The sequence below is a fragment of the Rhinolophus hipposideros genome, assembly GCF_964194185.1.
Source record: "Rhinolophus hipposideros genome assembly, chromosome: 8".
Classification (NCBI taxonomy): Eukaryota; Metazoa; Chordata; class Mammalia; order Chiroptera; family Rhinolophidae; genus Rhinolophus; species Rhinolophus hipposideros.
Window position 1 is genome coordinate 25,333,190 of NC_138054.1, and position 25,305 is coordinate 25,358,494.

General features: G+C 35.0%; 1 protein-coding gene across 3 annotated transcripts in view; it reads right to left on the bottom strand.

The window, feature by feature from the left end:
* FNBP1L (formin binding protein 1 like) overlaps nucleotides 1-25,305 on the bottom strand; it is a 100,332-nt gene that overhangs the window by 28,396 nt on the left and 46,631 nt on the right. For all 3 annotated transcript variants that reach the window (XM_081057095.1, XM_081057093.1, XM_081057094.1), the window contains exons 2-5: nucleotides 21,158-21,273; nucleotides 7,177-7,230; nucleotides 5,778-5,925; nucleotides 4,991-5,053 (exon numbers count right to left, since the gene is read on the bottom strand). In XM_081057095.1, coding sequence (XP_080913221.1) covers nucleotides 4,991-5,053; nucleotides 5,778-5,925; nucleotides 7,177-7,230; nucleotides 21,158-21,273 — 381 coding nt within the window. The remainder of the gene's footprint in view (nucleotides 1-4,990; nucleotides 5,054-5,777; nucleotides 5,926-7,176; nucleotides 7,231-21,157; nucleotides 21,274-25,305) is intronic.

A 25,305-nucleotide genomic window follows, 5' to 3' on the forward strand; every position in this document is an offset into this window, starting at 1 on the left:
TGTTTTGTATGTTTGTTTGATTAGTTGGTTGGTTATAGTATTTGCTTGTTTTTATTTTTTTTTTGGTGGGATCCCAATGTAGCTTAGCATGTGGAAATGTCCCTCCAAAGTGGTTTTATGTTGTTTCTTCCAGGAATACTATCAGCCCAGACCCAGGCTTTTAAAATTGTTTTATTTAATTAAAACTAACTATGACTTTGTGAAAGCTATTCACAACTGAGCCGTGGGATGTATAACATATTTCCTTTCCTGCATACTTTTTTTATCTGGGAATTAATGTCTTTTTTAAATTTGCTTAGTTTTCAATGCACTTTTCTCTAATCCAACTTTAGTTTCCCCAGTTCTTTAAATCTCTCCTCAGTTAGTTCAAACACATTCAGAATTTTATCAATTTTACTTTCCTGATGCAATCTCTCCCAAAGGCTTTTGGCCTCCTGAAATTTGGACTGGTTACCAAACTAGACAACTGCATAGTTGTTCCTTTGGGATTTCCCTTCACCATTTATCGTGGGAATTCCTTTTACCTCTCTCTTGATTCGAATCTCCTATTTCGAAGTTCCTGATTTCATTTCCTTATTTTGCTGAAACACATTCAATAGTAGCTTTCTAAAAGGTTTGTGGGAAATAATTTTTTAAGTCTCCATGGCTTAAAATGCCTTTACCATACTTAAAGTATGGTATCACTTTCAATTGATAAAATTTAGCTGGATATGCAACTCTTCAGTAGAAATTATCTTCCTCCAGCAATGTAAAAGTACTACTGCACTGTCTTCTAGCGTCCTGATCCTTTGCAAAACACATGTTTATTTTCTATTCGTTTTTCCTCTCTGTTTTCCTTTCCTTTCCTTTCTTCTGTCTCTCATAACTGATCTGAAATTTCTTGAAGATATGTCTTGCTATGAATCCACTGTGCTGGGAACCTGGAAAATATTTTCCACCTGGAAACTCATGTCTTTCTGTTCGAGGGAAATTTTCTTCAATTATTTTTGTCCCTTTTCTGTGTTTTCTCTTTTTTAAGTTGTTTATTACTTTGAAAATGAACCTATAAGATGAATCCTCTAATTTTCTCGTATCTTCAATCTTTGTCATTCTGTCCTACTTTCTGAAACATTAATTTCATTGTTTCCAGTGAGTTTTTCATTTCTGCTATCATAAAGTTCTTTTTTGTTCTTTGTATGTTCCTTTTTCAATAGTATCTTGTTCCTATTTCATGAATGTAATATCTTCTCTATTCCCTTTGAGAATATTAGTAACAGTTTGGGGTATTTTGCTTATCTTTGCTTTTTAATTCCTATTCTCTTTCATAGTCACTGTTTCAAAGTTGATTTTTTTATCTGCATATTATTTTTGGTCTCTGGTATTTATATTATATATTTTCTTTAAATGCAAGGGGCTATCTTTTCTTATTTAAAAAGCCAACTGAAAGCTCTATCAGTGGGGCTCCTCTAGGAGACATGGCCCAGCAGTTTTCTGGGAGAAACCCTGGTATCAATATCTGTAATTCTTTCTTCTCAAGCTGGTTAGATTCCCCAGAGGAGACTTTTCCAATTTCTTGCCTGGAAAATATATGCCTTGCTACCTATATTCTGAGAATTGCCCAGAACAAAAGCAGAGGATGTCAACATTTTTTATTTACCTAACCCCTTATTAAAACCAATTACAATGTCAATTTCTTGTGTCTTGGGGACTACAAAATTATACGGATAGTGCACATTTGGATTCCAAACCTCCTAACTACAAGGTCAAAAGGTTTAAATTTCTCACAAGATACCTGACCTTCAGACAAGACAAGTTTCTCTGACATCTCCCTTGGCCAGTGGGCAGAGTTCTTTCAGTAAACCTTTCACTAAAGGTTTAGTCCTTCAAAGATTCAAATGTTTCACAGGGGTTTCAGTTCCAACTCTCCACAACACAGACAGCTAAAATCTAATCTCTGTTCCTATGTGAGTATTAAAACTGAAACCCTTAGCAAGGTCCCATTTTTCAAATGTCACTGTATCACCACATATACCTATTGCTCTGGCTTTTAGTTTACCCTCAGTTTCTAGCAGTTAGAAATTTGAAATAAGATAGAGGTTCTGCTAAGAGCTTAAAATACAACAAAGAATATTTTAGCTATTATATCTAGGTATTTAGAGCCAAAAGCCTTCTGAGTTAGCTCAGTATATACCTAAAAACCAGACATACCTATAATTTACATCAAATAAATATGCTCAGAAATCTTATATAAAATTTTTAAATGTACTGTTTTGATTAGTATGAGCCATCAAATGAAACTCAATTTATTCAAAGCATATAAATATATCTAAATATGAATAATAGACAGAATGCCACTTTTCTGTGAAGATTAAGATTAAATTTCCACATTTAATTCTCTGAAACTCGGTTCAGAGTTGTGTTTTCAAATTGAGTAGCCAGCTATAGACTACTAATTTTGGTGCAATCTGAGGCTATTTATATACAAAAGTACTTTTAATATTAGGTATCTTACTGTTTATGAAAAAAAAACTACCTAATAACTTCCTTGCAAAACCAAAAGTATCACTAAGTGTACAATGATATTAAAAATACTCCTTCCCTGAGAGATCTTATATCTTTACACAATGTAGGAATATACTCCAGAAAAGATTCTCCATTCTTCCTCCTTTGTGTGGCAGACAAATCGACAGCCACTTGTACTCCCCCATCCTTTCTTAGAAGAACCCATCTCCCAGTATAGAGGCTAAAAATAGCTAATAGATGCTTTACTAGCCTCCAGAGGGGGCATGGTCAAGTAATCTACTTCTGTCAAAGGCACTGTGAGGAAGTCGGCTGGGGCTTTTCTGGGAAACTTGTCCTTCCCTGATAACAAGGGACAGTTGGAAGAGAGAGACTCCCTTTTTCATGCTCCTGCATGCCACTGAATGAGGATGTGGTGCTTAGCTGCTTAAGTCAACTGTTGACAACAGCAGACAAACCTGAGGGAAAAAACCAACATGGTCAAGATGGCTAAGTGGAAAGAAAGGAGAAGTAGCTTTGGTGACATCACAGCTGATCAACTCTGGAACTGCTGCTCCATTTCTGAGCCCTCATCTTACAAACTTGTATAACCTGTTACTTGGAGCTGCCTAAACTGATAGACCTGGCATCTCTGCTGCTTCTGTCCTAATATCCAACCATTCCTTCAAGATCTTCACACGCTAGTCTCTTCTGCCCTCATCTTACATGTCAGTGCTGCCTATTTTGTTTATCCTGTGGTTAATAACTCTTGTTTAAATGGATTTTTTGTTTCAGTTTTCCATACTGTCACTAATTCAACCTGTCTCTCCCAGTTCTTTAAATCTCTTCTCAATTACTTCAAACACGTTAGGAATTTTATAATTTCATTTTCTTGATCAGATAGGAAGATGTGGAACTACTAGGAAATGGGATCCTGCACATATTTCTACATAATACACAGAAATTACACTTGTCTGTCTCCCTCACTAGATCACAGGCTCCACGAACACAAGAACCGTGTCACATATGCTTTTGGACCTCCAGGACCCAGTACATGTCAAGGATACCTTCAATAAACATGAGTTGAGCTGAACTCATCTTTATTTCACGGTACTGTTAATGAGTTGAAGAAATCTCCTACATTTTCTTATGTTTCTTTCTTAGAATCCCTATAACTTTTGCTTAATAACTGCCAATTGTTCTAAAGTCAAGGCAGCACATATGAATAGGAATGATTTGAGCCAACACCAGTTTTGAAAGGGACCAATGACTCATAAGTGTAGGAGTCTATTATTTTGTACAAGTGAACACACACACGAAAACACACACACACACACACACACACCCCAAGTGGCAGATACTAAGAATGCTAGCTAAGGCAATTTAAAATTTAATAAATGCAAACACTCCCTAAAAGTCTTGGCAAAACCAGTTAAAAAGATCAAACAAAAATAAAAACAAACAATTAATGTACCTAAGAATTCTCAATCAGCACTGGTGATTAAAATCTTATATCAATGACAACTATACAGAAAATTTTAGAAATTTAGAAATTTTATAGCAAAAATTTTTTAAAAGGAAAGAAAACAAAGGTTCAAAACTACACATATATGCATGAGTTAATTTTAACCTCAAACTTCAAAGTCCTTTTTCTAACAACCACAAACCAAATTGATTAATTTAACATGAAAAACTCCCTCCAGTATAATTTTCAAGGAATACTCAGTGTCCATTTACCTGCATAAAAATATGCAGGTAAAGAGTAAACTGCTTGCTAACCCAAGGGTTCAAAAAGAGTATTAATCTTATACTACAGAACATTATTTGGTAGAACATTTTAAGTAAAGGAGACGACAATGTTCCATGCAGACACCTTGTTTTTCAAATGCTGTATGTCAGAATATTTTTTTACAACCACATTAGCAAGTATCCTTAGAAAGTTTTTTATGAAAATAATTATAACGCTTTTATAATTTTCCCTACCTACAAAGTATTTTATTTCCTACAATGGGATGATCTATGATCAGCAGCCCAGTACTTGGAACATTTACATTGTCACAGAATCGTTAAACTGGAAGAAAACATTTCATGTAACCTAGTCCCCTCTTTGTTTTTCATATGCTAAAAATGAAGTCAACAAAAATCAGGTGCTTCGTAAAAGATAAAACTAGAATCTAGGTTATTTCAGTCTCAGTAAAATGATCCTCGAAGATATATATACATCACTGTTTCCCTATTCTAGCCAATATCAAGATTTTATAGTAACTACTGAAAAATCAAAAAGAATCTTCCTAAGTGTTTACAATTATCTGAATACTATCCAGTTGCTACAAATATAGAAGCATACAGAAAAAAATGACAAAATGATCTCACATTCTCTATTTATACTAATGTCAAATTATGAATGATAGATTGAAAAATATTAAACTCAAATAGATGTGAAGCATAAGAGAATTTAGGGCTAAACAAGTCTTACAACATTTTGTGCTAACCATGAAACATTGTAACTCACATTATCCATCTGTTTCCAGCACATTTCAAGGTATTGTTGAGCTTTTCGTCCTTCTTGAAGATGCTGAAGATAGCACCAACCAAAAAACAGAAACATAAAAACAAAAAAAACCCACATTTAAATACTAAATAAAGTCTGACGTTTCAAAAAGATTTTTTACTTTATTTTTTTCCAAGGCACTTAATTATACAACTTGATCAAAACTTAGGAAGAGATTATCGGTAAAGCAAAACTCTCTGAAATGCATTTTATATGATGATATTTGAATACTTCAAACAGAACCTTTAAGACAAATATAATCTCTAAGAAAATACATGACTGTCTTGAACAGGGGATGAGAAATGTTTTCTATAAAGGATCAGATAAATACTTGGGCTTTGCAAGGCACAGGCAAAACAGAGGTGAAGGAGTGTGGGTCTTTTCCAAAAAAACTTTACCTATAGTCACTGAAATTTGAATTTCATATAATTTTTACATATCTTAAAATATTATTCTTTTGATTTTATCCTTAGCTATCTAAAAATGTAAAAACCTTTCTTAGCTTGTGGGAATTAGGAATCAAAAATGGGCAGTAGGCTAGATTTAACCTATAGACTACAATTTACCAAACTTTAGTCTTAAATCCAAAAGGATCACTAATTAACAAGAGATAATTTTAACTAGAAGAAATTTAGTAAAATAGAAAACCAGTTTATTCTGAATATGTATTATTTTAAAGAGCAAGGCTATTACTTTATTTGTGAAAATATTTCACATACTATTATAATTGGATAAAAATGATAATTACCATTTTTCTTTCAGTTTTCAGATCATGAGCATATCTCATTAATTCACCATAAACTCTGTGCGCCATTTCTTCTGCTACCACCTCTCGTTGTCCTGCATAGTCATTTAACTCGTTAAGGATGTTAAAAAAGGCTATACACGAGGTAAACCTGACAAAAACATATTAAAAAATGGTGAAATTTACTTTTAATTACACGTTTTTTGTGAGGTGTGGATTGAGCCTGGCACTGGACAAATTTTATCATACTCAACCTAAATCTTAGCTACCAGTTCTAAATTAACTTTGTATGGAAATAATCCTGCATTAAGTTCAACTTGCACATGTTTGTGTATCTTCAAGTAGTCTTAATTTATAAATAAAGGGGTATTTGAGGTTAAAAAATAGTAAGAATACTACCTGCAGGCTCTTTTGGCATACTGGAATCTCTTAAGTTGCCAATTGACTGGCCTGAGCTTGGGAATGCACTTGGCTGGCTTCCCAGGCTTGGCAGCTGAACCTGGTGCAGAGATGATGTGCTTGCTCTCAAGGACAGAACCTGCCAATCATACCACTCAAACGCATCTTGATGGCTGATCTACAGAACTTTGCTATCAGCTCTGGACACAGCTGCCTATATGCCTGTCCACCTCCTGAATGGAAGTGAAGTACATTATGGTTGGCAGCAAAGGGCAGTAAGAAGGGACAAAAAATAAGGGTAAAAAAATGTATGTGGAGGGAAAGAAAGCAACACAGAAAATCACTGTATTAAAACATATGGATCTACTTTCAATATACTGCCAGAACACTCTTACAACTGCAGGTGGACAGCTCAGAAAGGACTGCATTAACACTGAACCTGAATTTACAGAGAATACAAACAACTGACAATTATACACAAAGTTATTTGCTTTTGCTTTAAGTCTAGTCTCTTTTTGTTTCTGCATTTTACAGCTATCTACATATCCTTGTTTAAGAGTGCCATAAAGCTCACAGTCCATTCCTAACTTTTTACATATTCAAGATTCCAAAATTACTCTCCTTTTCATTGTCCCTTTAAACCAGCCAACAAATTGTTTTACTACTGGTAAGACTGAAAGCAAGAACCTAACAAACTAACAACTAGAAAATGAAGTACAGAGAAAAATACCTTTTTCCTAGTGACTACATCACTCAAGTGGAGTCTCAGTCCACATCTTACTAGGAAACCCACAATTCAACTATTCTAGAAAACTACTATTGAATTTAAATAACAAAGTATTCATTCTTATAAGAATAATAATAGTAGTTCTCTCTTTCATAAACACTGATTTTTATTAAAACAAACGTTTAAAAAATCTTTATGAAAAATAACAATATAACTAAATAAAAAATGAGTTTCTAAATTTTTTAATGTGCAATAATAAACAGATATATAATTTACCTTGGCTCTTCATCTTTGGAGGAACGTTTGGGACAGTACTTCTTAACCAGATTTCTATAGGAAAAATATTTTTTAAAATTTAAAATACTGTTGTTGAAATCAAAATATTCTAAAAGTTTCCAATTTCATTAAATCAAGAATTTAATGATATAAAACAATTAAGATAGCAACACGATCATCTACTACCATTAACATCATAATATGATCATTACTTATTTTCTTTTTAAAATACTGAACACCTGTAGAAAGAAATGTTATTTTTGTGTTTGTATGAGTGTAATCATAACAATTTGGTTTATTATGCTATCAAATAAGAAAAAAAGTAATCTTTTCTTTTCTGCTTAGGAAGAGGATGTAAACTTACTTGCCCTGGGGGTAGAGGGGGGAGAAAGGAACAAGAAATATTACTCCTGCTTTTCTAACAGTGCGAGTTTTCCAGAACTATACAGCATATTCAAGTGAACACAACCCTCACATTCACAAAAATTTGGCAATCGTGCAGAAGGCCCTGATAATCACTAAGCTCTAGAATTCTATTTCCCAACTTTTTGTTATATGAGAGGATTCTTATTTGAAGATGAATGCTCCTTAACTGACTCTATAGACCAGCTAAATGAAAATATCCAAGAGAAATGTAGCAAAAACTGGAATTATGAAGAAACATCTACAGATGTGAAGATACAGATGTGACAGTCAACATGTGTGGGGACAATTAAACAAACAAATGAAAAACCCAGAAGCTACTGTTGACCCTGGGAATGAATGTACCTGTTAAGAATGGCTCTTGGTAGCTAACTGGGCTCAAATTTGAAAACAGAGCCTACAGCCGTTTCTAAACTGGGGCCTTTCATACAAGCCATGCTTCTGGGACAAGCCTGCACTGAACTGCCCGCCTGCACTGGTTCTGCCATCTGAGCCAACCCTTACAAAGGAATTCCCAGAATCTCATTTCAACCAAGAGGACTGAGATTTTCTTTATCCAGTAGAAGCTGTGCAGCTATATTCTCATTAGCATCTTCACCAACCAATCAGAGAGCAGCTTCATTCTTACCAATCAGGACAGTGCTTTTGGACCAATGGAACTGTGAGGACTCCTCATTTACATAAAGACAGACCAATCAGGGACGGAGGGGCAGGGGCAGACTTCTCTCTATATATAAAGTCAGTTCCCTTCCAGTTCAGGGAGTGCACTTTTAGCTTCCATCAAAGACTGCATTTCCCCCCAGGTGAGGCAGCAAAGGCTGAAGCAGCAACTTTGGAGCTATCTCACCAGAGTGGAGCAGAGCTATAATATCAGGCTGCCTCATCTGAGCTGTTCCACAGCCGTGCTGTATCATAATTGAGTGGTATCAACTATTGAACTGCTCCACAATCGAGCTTTTCCACAGCCAAGTTGTTTCACAACAGAGTTGTATGCACAGAGTGAAGTCTTCCTCCCCCTTCACCCCACCCCAAATTGGGGACTCCTACTGGTGTTGAACTGGCAATGATGACCTTCGGTTGACACTACCATTTGTCAACCATATATTATTTGCCAATCTCTATGTTAAGTACTTTACATATCTTATGCTTACAACAAACCTGCAAGCAGCTATTACTAGCCCTATTTTACAGCACACAGACACATTGATTGTCTATGGTAAAAGAGCTAGTAAAGAACAAAGCCAAACTTACCTAAAATCTAATTCCAACACCTGAGATAGTTAAACTAATGAACAAAAAATGAGGCTACCCAAGAAGTGTGAAATGAGAAGGGAAGCTAAAGATAATCTAGGAATACACATTTAACAGGGAAGAAAGAGCTGCTTGAGAAGAACAATAAGAATGAGCAGCCAGGTAGATTACAGGTAAACTGTGGCCTGTCCAGCTGCCTATTTTTGCAAATAAAGTTTCATGGGAACATACCACATGCATCAACAGACCTGAACAAGAAAGTTGAGCAAGAGAGGTGAGTTGTTGTGACATACAGCCCAAAAACCCAAAAATATTTATCAGGCACTTTGTATTTAAAAAAAAAAAAAAGTTTGCCAACCCCTAATATAGATAACTCAGAAAACCCAGGAAAGCATATCACTGAAGATGAGTGAGCTTATTTTTAAGTTCTAAGAAGACAGAAATTAGTCAATTCATCAAAGAGATATAATAAAATTAAATAACAAAAACATCCATGGAATTTAGTCAGTTAGCTGATTAACTGATTTAACGTGGTTATGATAATCAGTCTCCAACCTATAAATTGTCGTATTCTAGAAATCACTTTTAAAGTCGGTGGTTTGCAAGGATGATGCTATGAATTACTTTAAACAAAAATAAGTCTAACTTGGACAAAAAACATTTCAAAGAGCTATCAGTTTCAAACTGAACATATTTTTGTATATCAACAATTTAAGCATTGTTTAGAGTTCTAGGCTAGAGTGGACCTTTGTTGTTTTGTCCAACTACATAAGTCTACTGTGTTTTTTTCCTTGTGTAACAGCCTATGGCAGACACATTTCTGCTCATCAAAAAAATAAAGTTAAATAAATGCTGTTTTGCACATTTCGCAGCCCCCACGTGGCTAATTCTGTATAATGGGTTGGAACCTCTGTGTTACGCACTCTGAGCTTGTGTGTAACCCTCTGCGCTCTCTCATTCCCTGTGAACTGTGGAGGCTTCAAGTTGAGATGAAGATGGACATATTTTAGATTCTTGAGTTACCACAAGGGCTACCCTAGATAGTCATCACCTGGACGTGTAGCATGAGCGAAAAACAAGCTTTTGCTATATAAAGCCCCCTGGGACTTGGGAGTATTAATTTTAGTACAGCCTAGCATATCATAAACTACAGCTCCCCCACGGTCATATCTATGTAGTTGTGGGTGGGAATGGCCACATATTAAGGTTCAGGAATATTTGTTTGATACAGGTCCATTAGTCCAGGCCAATGAAAGTCAATCCTAAAATTTGTCTTGTAATTCTTGGGAAGTCGTGTTCTCTTTTTTGCTGAAGTTAAATTGATAGGACATAGTCCTAGAGCCACCCTATGAGAAAAGCCAGTTGAAAATTAAATCAATTGAGAGGAAAGCAAAACCAAGAGAAGAGGAGAAATTCTTCATACTTTTTCTGGGTACCCAGATCCCTAAACTTTTCAATCCCACAAGCCAATAAATTTCTTTCTTTGCTTAAACCATTCTGAGTTGGGTTTCTGACATTGAAAGAATTATGACTACCACAGAGGTTAACCAAAAGTCACAATTGCTTGAACAACACTAATTTGAACTCTGGCTTTGGGGAGGAAGAGTATCATAAGAAAGAGGAAGAAAAAGTAATTTTACTTTTACCTTTTGAGCACGCAGCGTTAGTCCTCAGCGATTTTAAAAAATCACTCTTGCCTCTATTTATGTAAAAGCCATCCATCTATAAGCAACTCTTCACAAACCCCAAGTTTCCAGAGTCCTCAGAAATCATACACAAGCCACTAATGACTCCATCCAAGCCAACTCTGCCACTAGAAAAACTACAGCATGGTCCAAAATGTTCTTATATTCCACCAAATCAAAACTCTATCCTAGGAAAACATGTTCTGAAAGAAGATGCAACAAATTATTAATAATACTCATTTCTAGGGAGAGGACCTGGGAAAAGACTTGAATTGAAATGTGTTGTAATGATCATACACATTTTGTAGTTTGTTTTTTTTTTTAAAGTAATAATAAAAATAAACAAAACGAGTTTATCCTCTCAAAGCAGCTGATCTCAGTTGGGCCTTCTAAGAAAACAGTCTAAAGTCAGCAAAAATTCATACCAAGGTTTGAGTGGTTAATGAGTCCAACAAATCCCTGTTTTGCATTTTTATTTAACATAATATGCTTATTAGGTCAAATAAATCTCAGACTGGCTTGTCTTAAACATGTAAGTGTACGAGTAAAGCATTTAGGTTATTCCTAAACTAAAAATATGTTAGGCAATTCATCTCTTTCAAGAAATTTGCCCTTAGTATCAGTTCCTCTAGGCTATGCTTTTCCTCTATTCTAAGTACAGAGATTCTCTAAGCAACCAATTATGATGGCAGTTTATATGTAAGACATATTTTTTAATAGGGAGCTATAAAGAATTAATTGAAACAAAGTTTTATACACATATAATACATATTACAGAAATTATAACAGATGTCATAGGTACGCTGGTACTTTATTTTATATATACGTGTTTCATCCATGTTTTCTACATACCTTAGGATCACGCACTCTGGATACAGAGGAATTAGCTTTGTTCCTTCAGTAGTCTGAGAAGGCTTCTAAATTTAATGGGCTTCTCCAAAGATTACAGTATTATATATATATATGTGTGTATATATATATATATATATATATATATATATATATATACACGTATATATGTATATATATATATATACACACTAGTTATACTTGTGATGTTAAATATATCATACTACTTAAATAGTTGATTATAATCTTTTTTATCCAGTCTAGTTTTGTCATGTTTATATTTATTTTTGGTTTTAATGAAAATTATAAAATATTCCAAAGAATTTCTCTAAACTTAATTCACTTTCATTAAAACTACATTTTTACAGTTAAATGATGGAGTATAAGATATCTCAAAAAATCTTGAAGGCTGAAAATCACCTCTATAATTTTCAACCTTTCAACATTTGAGAGGCTCTGAGTTCTAATTACTGTTCAACAGGTGATCAATATCATATTTATCTGTAAAACTGGATATATATCATACTATTTCTTCTGGCAGAGGGGTAGTATTAGATCCCTTAGACTGACTAGAATCCCTTTTTCCTAACTGCCCTCCCTATATTTAATAGTTAACATTCTTAGGAAACGCCAAATGAATACAAATGGCCCTATTTGGGGGCCTCAGTTAAGTGATTCAGAGATAGAAGACTGAATCTAGCTGGGCCAAAGAGCTGGAATTGTTAAGTCTCCAGAGCTGATAAAGCTTTGAGGCCAATGTAAGAGCTGAATCTGAGACATAAAACTGGCACTGTAGGTGACTGTGTTTTCTGCCATATGGAGAAAGCCACTGGAAAAGCACTGAAAGAAGAAAGCCAACCCTCCAAAAGAAGCCATCCCTGCCCCTTCCTCCCGCCCCCTCCCCAAAAACGACAAAGACAATGACAAGGGCTCTGGCTACTTTTCAGATACTGACTTTTATCCCCTGTGAGCCATCTGCATCCCAGGCCTTCCAGTAGCTTGACTATTCAACTTCTTGAACTCAATTTAAAAAAAATAAAATCCATTTAAAATAAATAAATTTCTCTTGTCAATAAATTTCCCACTATATTTAACCTAACTCAGACTGGGTTTTCCATCACTGACAGCCACGAATCTTCTTTCACATAGTGGAAAATTTAATGTAAAAAAAATTCACATGTCAAAGAACGAAGTTGTACCCTTCCTTACCTTATACCACACACAAAGATTAACTCAAAATGGATCAAACATCTAAACTTAAGAGCTAATACTATAAAACTCTTCAAAGAAAACATAGGGAAAAGCTTCATTGGATTTGGCAATCATTTCTTGGATATGACACCAAACGCACAGGCAACAAAAGCAAAAACAGATAAACTGGACATCAAAAAATTTAAATCGTTTGCACATGAAAGTGCACAATCAACAAAATGAAAAGGCAACCTATGGAATGGGAAAAACGATTTGCAAATCACATAGCTGATAAGGAGTTAAAATCCAGACTATATATAGAACTTCTAATACTCAATAACAAAAAACCAGTCATAAAAAATCGGCAAAGAACTTGAATAGCATTTCTCCAAAGATATACAGATGGCCAGCAAATATGAAAAAAATACTCGACATCACTAATCATTAGGGAAATGCAAATAGAACCACAATGAGATCTTATACCCATTAGGATGGCTACTATCAAAAAAAAAAACCAAAACCCAGAAAAGAACAAGTACTGGCAGGAACATGGAAAAATTGAAACCCTTGTTCATTGCTAGTAAGAATGTACAATAGTTCCACCATTGCAGAAAACACTATGGCAGTTCTTCAAAAAATTAAATACAGAATTACCATTTGATCCAGCAATTCTGTTTCTAGATATACACCCAAAAGAACTGAAAGCTGGGACTCAAACAGATATCTGCACACCCATGTTCACAGCACCATTATTCACGACAGCCAAAGGCAGAAACAACCCAAATGCCCATCAACAGATGAATGGATAAACAAAATGTGGTATATACCTACAATGGAGTGACATTCAGCCTTAAAGCGGAAGGAAATTCTGACACATGGCCTAACGTGGACGCACTCTTACAATATTATCCTAAGTGAAATAAGCCAGTTACAAAAAGAAAAAAAAAAGAAAGCTGTCTGTTTTCATTTATGAGGTACCTAGAGTAGTCCAATTCGTAGAAACAGAAAGTAGACTTGACAGGGGCTGAAGAAAGGAGGAGATGGGTTTTATTATTTAATAGGTACAGAGTTGTAGTTTTTCAAGATGATTAAATTCTGGAGATGGGTTGTTTAACAGTATGAATATATTTAACATGGCTGAAATGTACACTTGAAAATGATCTTAGGTAAATTTAATGTTAGGTACATCTTACCACAAGTTTAAATGCCAGAAATGGGATTACTACAATTAATATTAGCATAAATTCTGAATATATTTGTTTTTTAAAGGAACATGCTTTATTCTCAATTCTTATATCTCTACCAGTAGCAGATGCTAAAATAGATAAATGACAAGAATAAGAGGACTTAAGTATTTATGCCTTAAAAACCTAGGAGAAGAAAAGCAAACAAGCTTCAATGAACATGAAGGTAAAGAAAATTAATACCTACTCTCATTTCTTAAGTGCCATTTCCTAACCGGGACAATGCATATATTGTATCAGCTTTGCAGTCTATACATGCAACAATTGTTGCAGTCTATATATGCAACAAGTCATTGCTATTGAGATGTGACAGGCATAACAATGTGGTTTCTAGGCAACCGCAGATCTTTCAGAAGAGTATTTTCTAGTATGTTCAAGATAGAAAACAGAAATTTTGTTCTGCAAATTGATAGCTTCCGTTTTCCTTCTGAATAGTAGATTCTTAAAAGAAAACTATGTAACACCTCCATAGTCCTAGATTCACATAAGCAGCTAAATCTGTCTGATTTGCCTGCATTTTATATGCATAGGAAGATGAAATAAACATTTTACCTCAACTCACTGCTACGCAATTCAGATGGCTACAAAAAATAATTTGGAAATAAAACTATTCAAAACATTATGAAAGAGTTTAGAAGTTAAATAAGTGATCTGTACAGCCAACACCATTAACAACCAAATTATTTTTCAGTTGTTTAAACATAAGGCCTTTATGTCCTTTTCATTGGAAAGCTCACTATCAAAATATTTAATATAACTGGTTAGGAATTATTTTCTTTTGTAAGAGAAGTTTACGTTTTACTTGTTAGGTTCTGCTTCATCATTTAACCTAAGAAAACACTTTAATGTAAAAATCAGGAACAGGCTTTGTGATGGTTGTTAAGGTGATAAGCCTGAGTGTCTTTAGCAGGGAAGTGGTCGAGTTCACCGACTGAATCATTCCACAAAAGTTTACTGTGGGATGCTTACACCAGGGCAAGCACTGTACTCTACAGGTCTCAGAAATACAATAGTGACAAAAATCATCAAACTCTTGTGAAGATTAAATGAGACAGCAGCATATGTAAATTGAAAGTGGCACTCAAAAACCCTCGTCGTTACAAATGTTGGGTAGGTTAGCAGTTTGGTGGATAATTAAGTTGGAGGGAGGGGTGAAGCTTTTTACATGTAACAGAATGAAATGAGATAAAAAGAGAGCTCTCTGGCACACAAAAAGTACAAGGATAGGAGAAGAATGCCAATGATCAAAACCCAAACAGCCATGGTGGCCGGATGGCTCAGTTGGTTGGAGCGCGAGCTCTTAACAACAAGGTCGCCGGTTCAATTTCCGCATGGAATGGTGGGCTGCGCTTCCTGCAACTAAAGACTGAAAACGGCGACTGGACTTGGAGCTGAGCTGCGCCCTCCACAACTAGACTGAAGGACAACGACTTGGAACTGATGGGCCCTGGAGAAACACACTGTTCCCCAACATTCCCCAATTAAAAAAAAAAAAACAGCTAAAATATTCTGATAACTATATGAAGTCCAGTCCAATCCAAACACATCATGAAAATAGTTATATGATATTAAAGCAAGGTTTCCCAATTGCCGTGCTGTTTCCTCTCCTCTGAAAAGTCCTCAGGAGGAAACACCAAATAGAGTTAAGATGATAATTAAAGGCAAGAATCAGAGAGAACTGGGGGGAGGGGGTTTCACAGTGTGAGGGATATAAATGATGAACGTCTAAGTATTACCTTGTCTTGTACACCTGAAACTAAAAAAAAAAAAAAAAAAAAAGAATCAGAGAGAACTAGAACTAAAGTAACATTATGTTAACCCAAACTCCAATTTATGTTAGGTTATAGGAATAATAAAAGTAAAAAGTATTTATCTTAAATTCTCATCATTAAAAAAATGAACACTTTCTAAATGAGGTTTTAAAAACACCTAGAAGTAGTCTTAATGTCTCTTAAGAAGGAAATGAAAATAAATAGGGCTTCTTGAAAGGTTATTTTTTTTACCTTCCCTAATGAGAAAAACATTTTCTTAAAAAGAAGGACTTCTAAATTATTAAACTTTTTTTCACCTGTTTTTAACTTTATGGAAAAACATCAACTAGACTTAAACTTATGAAGTACGTAAGTTAATTTATATCTTAACAAATATCTATAATTGTTACATTATACACAGATGTGTTAGTTGGAAAGAGTATGTTACGTAGTTTTGAGACAACTTATTATTTCCTGTAGTCAAATACTTTCGAGACCCATAGAAGTCTCTGTGGTACTAGGCACTAGTAATGGGGGAAAAATCCTCCTCGGTAGAGAATTATTCATTCTCCCTATGCTGACAGGCAGCATAATGTAATACCAAGAGCCCAGATTCTGCAGCCAGATTTGAATCTGGTTAGCTCTTTCTTCACCCCTCTGTAAGTCAGTTTCCTAATATATAATACTGACATCTCATTGGGTTTGTATGAAAATGAAACGTATTAATATGTGTAAAAACACTAAGAATAGTATTGATACATTATATGCTATATAAGTGTAAATTAAGTAAATTCCAAAAAAGTGCCTCCTCTTGCCAGGCACTGTTCTAGAAGCTATGAATAAGCAGTGCACAGAACAAACAAAAATCTCTTCCCTTTGGGGAGATTACATTTTGGAAAGGAGATTATATTCTAGAATTAAGAGGCAAACATTATTCAGCCAACAAATCATCTGATTTAGACACCTAGCTATGTACCCGGGCAGGCTCCGTAACAACGTAACAGGGATTGGCAGGAATAAAAGAGTTTCCACAGAACCCAATTCTATGATGAAAGTTCATCTAAACTCCAAAATACGGGCAACAGCTCTTCTTGCCTCTATCCACATGCCACTATTATTACTAAAGTAAGTAGCTGATCAAAAACTCAGTATGCCACAGCGGTCCAGAGTTAAACCACAGCTGACCAAAGAATGAAAGTAATCTCCACTTTCAGAAAGTCAGTACAAAGATGAGCTCCCTGGATTCTTCTAAGACTGCACAGAGTGACATAGAAACAGAAAACTCTAATAAAAGAGGCATGAGAAAGTAGAAGGTAAACAGAAAAGAGAGACTGGTATTATTTGGATTACTGTATGTCTAAGCCTCCCCTAAATATTTGGTACAGCTCTTAATTGAACAACCACCTCATCACAATGGTGTGTAACTGACCCTTGAATGATGGGGGTTTGAACTGTGGGGGTGAACGGAAAAAAATCTGCATATAAGTACTGGCGCAATTCAAGGGTTAACTGTGTGACACAAATGGTAGAGGACCGTAGAAAGATAGAAAGCAGTACTTGGTCGAAGATTCAGCATACTGTCAGAGATTTTAATTTCTAAATTACATCGAAACACAGATCATTCCATTATTTACTCATCCAACTATTATCTACTCAGCTCTAGAGGTACCAGCTAAGTTGCCAGGCTTCACAAGAGTACAGAAATGAACATAAGATCAAAAGGAATCTGGAGAGATTTCTGTCCTGGTTAAGAGTAGCTTTTAGGCTTCCTGTCATCCAATCTATTTCTCTTCCAGTATACCATACTGAAACATTTGAACCAAACAGAAATGTTCCAGGGAGAAGTAGGGTAATATAATTTCACACAGCGATCTCTATGCGGGAACTTAATACTGTAATTATGTTTACCAGAAAAAATAAAATGATACACACCTATCATGTATACAGAGCTTCTTTTAATTAGAATTTTAGATGATCTCTGCCATACAATTAGTATAAATTTATTAAAAGAATGACTGGTTGCAGTTTTTTGTCTGCAAACAAAACATCTATCAAATTATTTGAAGTCACTGCTTACCATCAATCAAAAGGGACATTATTTTATTGTCTATAACTATGTCTCCAAACATGATTAGATGCTTTATTTTCTATTTATTCCCATCCTCAAACCACTACCTCCTCCCCCTCCAAAAAATAACCAATACCAAAACCAAACTAAAATTAAACCAAAGTCATCAAAACAGACGAACAGAAAAGAGAGAAGAAAATAAAATGGGGGTACCAAAGACTGAGAAATATTAATCTTGCAATATAGGTATTTAAGATGTAAATTTTAACATTCTGAATAGTTACTATTGAGGAGGGAAAAAACCTGCCTACTGGAAAGAAACTGGCCTCTGCAGTAGCATAAACAGGAGGGAGTTAACCAAAAGAATTTTTCTCATTAAAGAAGAGGAATTAAAAAAGGCAAGCCTCCCTTTGGACAAAATAGATACTACAAAGAGCAGCTGATAATTCAATCATTTACTAAGTGTTCCTCCAAAGCAGCAAAGCTCAGTGCGCAAGGAGAGGAGGAGTAGGTGGTTTCAGGTTCCACATGCCTCTTCCCAACTAGTCCTTACTGGAATTCCAGTAACCTTGCTCTCGTTAAGAATCACTGCAAGTGGGAGCCATTGTTAGGAGGAAAGTGTGCAAATTTCTTTAGTGTGATGTGACAGAAAAAAAGATGCAAATCACTCATCTAGATCTGTACTCTACTTTCTCACAACAAAATTACATTTCTCATGTCATGTAATTCTAGCCACAATTGCTGGCTTCAATGAGGTGCTGTTCAAATCTCTTTCTGCAAGTAAATGAAAATTATAATGATTATTTTCAGTCACAAAACAGACAAAAGGCAAACAAATCTGCCGTTTGATTCGAGGCCTGTTACTTTGGTAAAACCTTGGCGTCTGAAACCCTTGAGGCCTGCGTTATTCTGGGCAGTTAAATATTCCAGACTGCAGAAATTCTACCTTATAAATTACCAAGTTTTATTTTATACTTGGTTGTAAGATTATTTTTAAAGTACACCATCTTCTTTACTTAAGAACAAGTGTTTTAAACTATAAAAATACACAATTATTGAAAAGACTTCCATTCAAAACTGTGAAGTAAAAAAGTTCCTTCCCTTCCCATCCCGCATTCCCACTGCCCAGGGGGTAACTGCTTTAAAAAATGATTTGGGATGTAGTCTTCTAGATCTCTTCAGAATACATACAAATTTTATACCTAATTGCACACACAAACACGAGTAAGCAAGAGGGAGATCTTGCTGTGTACTCAGTCAGTTCTGCAACTTGCTTTTTACACTAATGGATTGAATAGCATTCTAAGTTTAAATAAATCATATTTAAACTGCATATTCCAGAGTATTTTTCACCATTCCCTTACTGACAGATACTTTTAGGCTAGAAACTTCTCTAAATCTGTTTTTTGGTCATTTTTTAATCTTTTCCTTTATTGTCATGTCACACTGCCATTACTGTATTGCCTGTAGCATTTCTTCTTCTCACTTCTACTGAAAAACCTGGAAACCAGACAATTTAATGTGTTAGAAATGAGATTAAATTAAAAACTAAATGTGGAAAATTTTTCATTGTTCACATGTGAAAACAATTTTGATTGCTATTTTAACTTCTTCAGAGGTCTTTAAGGCTTCTAGAATTCTTGAGGAGTAAAGCTCCAAGACTGTAACTTTTGAACAGGTGAAATATCACGATTATTAGTAGTGTACTAATAGGTTCTCTGTTTATATTCTCAAATGGAAAATACCTTGTTTAAAAAAAAACCAGAGGAAGCAAATGGATCAGGAAATTAGCAAAATGTCACTATTTCAGTAAATGTCATAATAGTATGAGCATCATTATAAAAATATTATAATCTATTCATCACACTTGTCTAATTCCATTCCTACACCCAGTTGATTCCATAAACCACTACAACTGTAGTGGACACATGTGGTTTATAACTCAAATGTCCCCCTTCCTTCTTCAATCCACTGCCTTAAATTTCTTCTGCCTAATTATCCCTTCCCCACCATTACTATAAATCATTCTCATATTCTCATCTGGGTGAATTGTTCAGGCTAAGCATATAATCTAACCAAGGTCAGCATGACAAAAGGAGACCTTTGCTGGGCTTTCTGAAGAAAAGAAGCTGGTACAAGCTTGCCCTCTGCTTTCCTTCTATCCTCCTCCTCTCCCTTCCTTCACTTTCTTCCTTCTCCCTTTCCTCTTCTCTCTCCTCCCCCAAATGCACAACAGATAAGACCATCATTCTTTCCCAGATGTGAGGGTATGAAGATATGAAATCGAGAGCTCAGAGGGCAGAAAGGATGGTATTGAATGGAACCTGAGAATAAAGGCAACAAAAGGAAGCAGAACCCAGAAATGGATGGCTGGACACATTTGACTCCAGAATCAAAATGTGCCCTACTTTTTAGTCATGTGTGCCATTTAAGTTGGATTTTCTGTCACTTACAATATAAAGAATCCTAGCTCCTATTGCTACAAACTCATATTGGTATCTAGTCTTCAGACACCAAGTATCATTTTGAGTAAGTTCCAGCAAAACTGCTTGTCCAGTTGTGGTCCAACAATGATTTTATGCTCGAACAAAATCTTAAGATTAATTCCATTTGTTTTAAGACTAAAATTATCCCTTTAAAACTTTTATCTTCTAACATATGTTCTAAAATCTCTTTCATTAATAATGTATATATATAGGGCCGGTCTGGTGGCTCAGGCAGTTAGAGCTCCATGCTCCTAACTCTGAAGGCTGCCGGTTCGATTCCCACATGGGCCAGTGGGCTCTCAAACACAAGGTTGCCAGTTCAATTCCTCGAGTCCTGCAAGGGATGGTGGGCTGTGCCCCCTGCAACTAGCAATGGCAACTGGACCTGGAGCTGAGCTGCGCCCTCCACAACTAAGACTGAAAGGACAACCTGAAGCTGAACGGCACCCTCCACAACTAAGATTGAAAGGACAACAACTTGAATTGGAAAAAAGGCCTGGAAGTACACACTGTTCCCCAGTAAAGTCCTGTTCCCCGTGCCCAGTAAAATCTTTAAAAAATAATAATAATATATATATAGAGATAGAGATATATATAGATATTTTACAGAAAGAAACTCAGCTCAGCACACTCAATTTTCAAGTCTTAGAAACTCTGAAGAAATGAGAAACTGAAGAAATCATCAATACTTTAGGAAAATCACTAAAGCAAAAAAACTATAGGGGAATAAAACTGCAAAGTGCAGAATTTATACCCAGGTATTTCCTTTTGCTGGCATTTTTGCTTCCTGATTTTAGGATTTTAAGTCTCTTTCTGGAATGAAAGCTACTCATACTCCAGTTAGCCAATATTCCTTGTGGTACCAGGCAATGGTTTAATTAAATCGATTATTATAATAAAACAAGCCAGTTACCTAATTCACTCTAATTCTAATGAAAAAAGAATTTAACCTCTGGTATGTCAGTTTTCCTAATATCCAACTATTTAAACTTGTAATTTCACTTCTAAGAATTAGAAAAAAGAATTAACTTACCTCAATTGTTTCGCATAGTTCTGTTCAATTTCTATCCTCTCTTTCACAAATTTGGCATATCTTTCCAAGAAGTCAATTCCCCATTGTGTATGCTTGTCTAAGCTGTCGAACTGATCCTAGAAAAGGAAAGTAAAAGCACATTGAAAAACCTAAAATTTGATCCACAAATGTTTTAACCAGCTTCTGACATTTGCCCAGAGAGGCAATGAGGTATAAAAGAAAAAACTTAGACTCTTCTGCTGGTCGCCACCCACCTTGTCCTTTAAGACCCAGACAGATGTAGGTTCCTCAGCATAAATCATGCTACTTTCTGCCTGAGTAACTTCACACTCATGGTTCCCCTGGCTGCAATGCCCTTCCCTGTCACCTTTTTGCAATTAACTTATGACACCTTTGAGATTTAATTTAGGTACTATGTCCTTAGAAAATGGCCCTAAACTCTCAGACTGGGATAAGCGGTCTTTGTCTGGGTCCCCGTGGCTCCTTAAAAATGACTATCGTATTCACTGCCATACTATACTGAAGGCAGGAACCACGTATTATTCAGCTCTGAACCCCCAAAGCGTAAGCATCCTGCCTGGCACCAAACCTCAAAAATCATGTGACCCAATTCCTTACCAATCAATCTCTCTTTATTTACACACACACACACACACACACACACACACACACACACACACACACACGTTGGTTCTGTTTCACTGTAAAATCCTGACTAATAAGTTAACTTTAAAACAAGTAAGAAATTTCTGTTCATTTTTCCATAGCTCAGGTTTCTTTGGAAAAGCAGCTACTCTCTATTAAAATTTCACTTTTATCTTGAAGGAAAAATACCTGTTACGAAAGCGTATTACTAACAGCAACTTATTAAAGAAAAGGTCAAAAATTTGAAACAACTACGAGATAAAGAGCAAACCAGTATGAACCACAGATTTTCAGTGGTTCCTCCCCATTTCATTTGGAAACACTGTAAAGTCTATCCACTATATTTTAAAGGTATTATTTTTATAAAATTAACCATTATAAAAGTATACTGTAATATTATGTGGACTTCTGTGCTTAATTTTCTTTGTTTACCTATAAATAAATGATGAAGTGAATACACTGCAAGCATATCCCAATTTCCTTTTTAAAATTCCAATCAATGTACTGCTTTATTAGTGGTTATTACATGGTTTCTTTTCACAAAACACTGTTCAAATCATTTACTGCTGAGAATAATAATAAATCTTCAACACGACTTTCCTTTAATGATTCGAAAAAAAATTAGTTCTAAATATAGTTCATTATTGAAACAGAATCTAGCAAATATTTATAAGCTATTAGAAACCTAATAACTTACAGTTCTTTCATCAAACTGAATAGCAAAAATTCAACATACAATTTTCCCTAAAAGATATTTCTTTAGGGGTGTTTTCTATGAGGCTTCTAACCATATTTGTGAGATCATTCGCTTTTCACTGCGTTTACATATATTATATCATTATTTTTACCACAAAAGTATATTTCTAATAACATGCTGTCTTTCACCATTAAGTCACCATTTCAAGAGGATTCCAGCACCCTCCTGTGCACAGCAGCATGATACTCACCATAACCAAAAGGTGGAAGCATCCCACATGTCCGTGAGCAGATGCACGGATAAACAGAAGGTGGTCCACACTCATACATACACTGGAATTACTCAACCTTAAAAGCATACTCTGACACATGCTACAACATGGATGAATCTTGAAGACATTATGCTAAGTGAAACAATGCAGTCACGAAAGGACACACACTGCAGGACTTCAGTCATATGAAGTACGTAGGGTAGTCAAATACATAAAGACAGAAAGTTAAAAGGTGGTTCCCAAGGGCTGAAGGGAGGGAGAATGGGGAGTTATTGTTTAATGTGTAGAGTACCAGTCTGGGAAGATGAAAAAAGTTCTGAAGATGAGTGGTGGCAAAGATTGTACAACACACTGAATATACTTAATGCCACTGAACCATATACTTAAAAATGTTACATTTTATGTCATCTATACTTTATCACAATAAAAAGGGGGGCTTCCAAACATCAATAAATTCAGTGAAATTTAATATATTCTTGAATGGTTATCACGTAATTTTAAACATCATTTAAAAACTGCAGATGTCATAAAATAGATTTCTATTAATTCTTATTACTATTCTTATAATAATTCTTATTATCTGATATCATAAGACACAAACTACATTCAGGGCAAGCTTCGTTACCAATAACAGATCAGTGGCCATATTTTATATTATCTTTTCAATAATTTCTTGGGAGAAGCCCATCTGTAGTCCATATGATTACACAGCCATTGCATTTCTTTTCTTTGTTAATAAACATTGTTTATATTTTTTTCTCAAATATATTAAGATGAGAAGCATCAGCCTGCCATTCCCTATTGTTTGCCTATGCTCACGTTATAGTATTACACATAATTAATAGTTTCTTTACAGGGAACTTTAAGTCGAAGACTCCAGTGTCAATTCCTATTTAAAATACTAGTAGAAGTGTCAAGTTTCTTATTTTTAGATAACATGTATAAACAGAAGTTCTAAGCTCTTTTCTCCGTATCTCAGTGGATCATCTCTGTGTGCTCTACTTTGGAGACTTCTGCTTTAAATTATGCTTTATCCTTTACTGATCTATATCTAGTCCTCCCTACCCTGTTAATATGGTCATACTGTCTCTTTATTCACAAAATTCCAGTTTTCTATTTAAGCTAATCACCTTCCAAATTAAATTAAGAATACATTGCTCCAAATTTACATATAACCCTAGGTCTAATTCAAGTTCCTTCAGGATTCCCCAAAACTAAATCATCTGAAGAATCTGGTATATAAGACCTATGTCACACAGTTTTAAAAAATTAAATGTCGGGGTGGCCAGTTAGCTCAGTTGGTTAGAGCGCAGTGCTCATAACACCAACGTCACCGGTTCAATTCCCACATGGGTCAGTGAGCTGCACCTTCCGCAACTAGACTGAAGACAACGACTTGACTTGGAGCTGATGGGTCCTGGGAAATCACACTGCTCCCCAATGTTCCCCAATAAAGAAAAGAAAATTTAAATGTCATTCCTGTTTTCTCCAACACTTAAAATAATTCATGTTATAATTCCACTCGACAGAAACTTGCACCATACCTATATATTAACTCTCCAAAAAGGATTTTGAGTTGGTCACCGTAACAAATATATAGAAGCTCAACTAATTGCAATACTGAGAAAGCATGGTCAAATTTTACTTTTCAGTTACTGAAGGTTAAGTTACAAGCTATAAAGTCTCTTTGGATGCAATTCTTAACTTTTAATGTTAATTTTTCAAATATTCAAAAATATCAGTGGACAACTAACTGTACAAGTAGAAAACATTAGTGAAGCCCAATAATTGAGTTAAATTATATTTAATTAAGGTTTAAATACTACACTTTTTAAGTAAATAGATCTCAAATAAAAGCCAACTAAAAAACATAGCAATCAGTATTAAAAGGTAGGAAGCATAAAAGAAAGATAAACACATTTGACTACAAGTGAAGCAAAGCTCTCTGCTTTGTAATTACTTGGGGGGGGATTTGACTTAAAAAAAAAAAAGCAGCTGGTTAGAGCACGGTGATCTTAACAACAAGGTTGCCGGTTCGATCCCCATGGCCCACTGTGAGCTGTGACCTCCACAACTAGATTGAAACAACTACTTGACTTGGAGCTAATGGGTCCTAGAAAAACACACTTAAATAAAAGTTAAAAAAAAAAAAGAAGAAGAAAGAAAAAGCACCTCTAAAAGACAGAAGTCTTCAAATCGAAAATTTTAAATATCATATTATACAGCCATACTGTAAATTAATTTTGGCCTCAAACAGAAAAATCTACAAATAAGATTGCAAATAAGAATTTACATTGAATATACAATGTTCTGACATTTAAAATACAGAAGAAACACTTTTAAGATAAATTTTATTTAATTCCTTGAATAACGTTGTCTGGGTTTTCAACAACTAGACATATTGATTACAATACATTAAGAAACACTATGATTATCACAAACTCTAAACATTCAAAAGTGAGTGATCTAAATATTAAAAGGAAGTGAGCAGAGAAACTAATTTAGCAATATTCCTATAAATAATAAAAAGGCAAA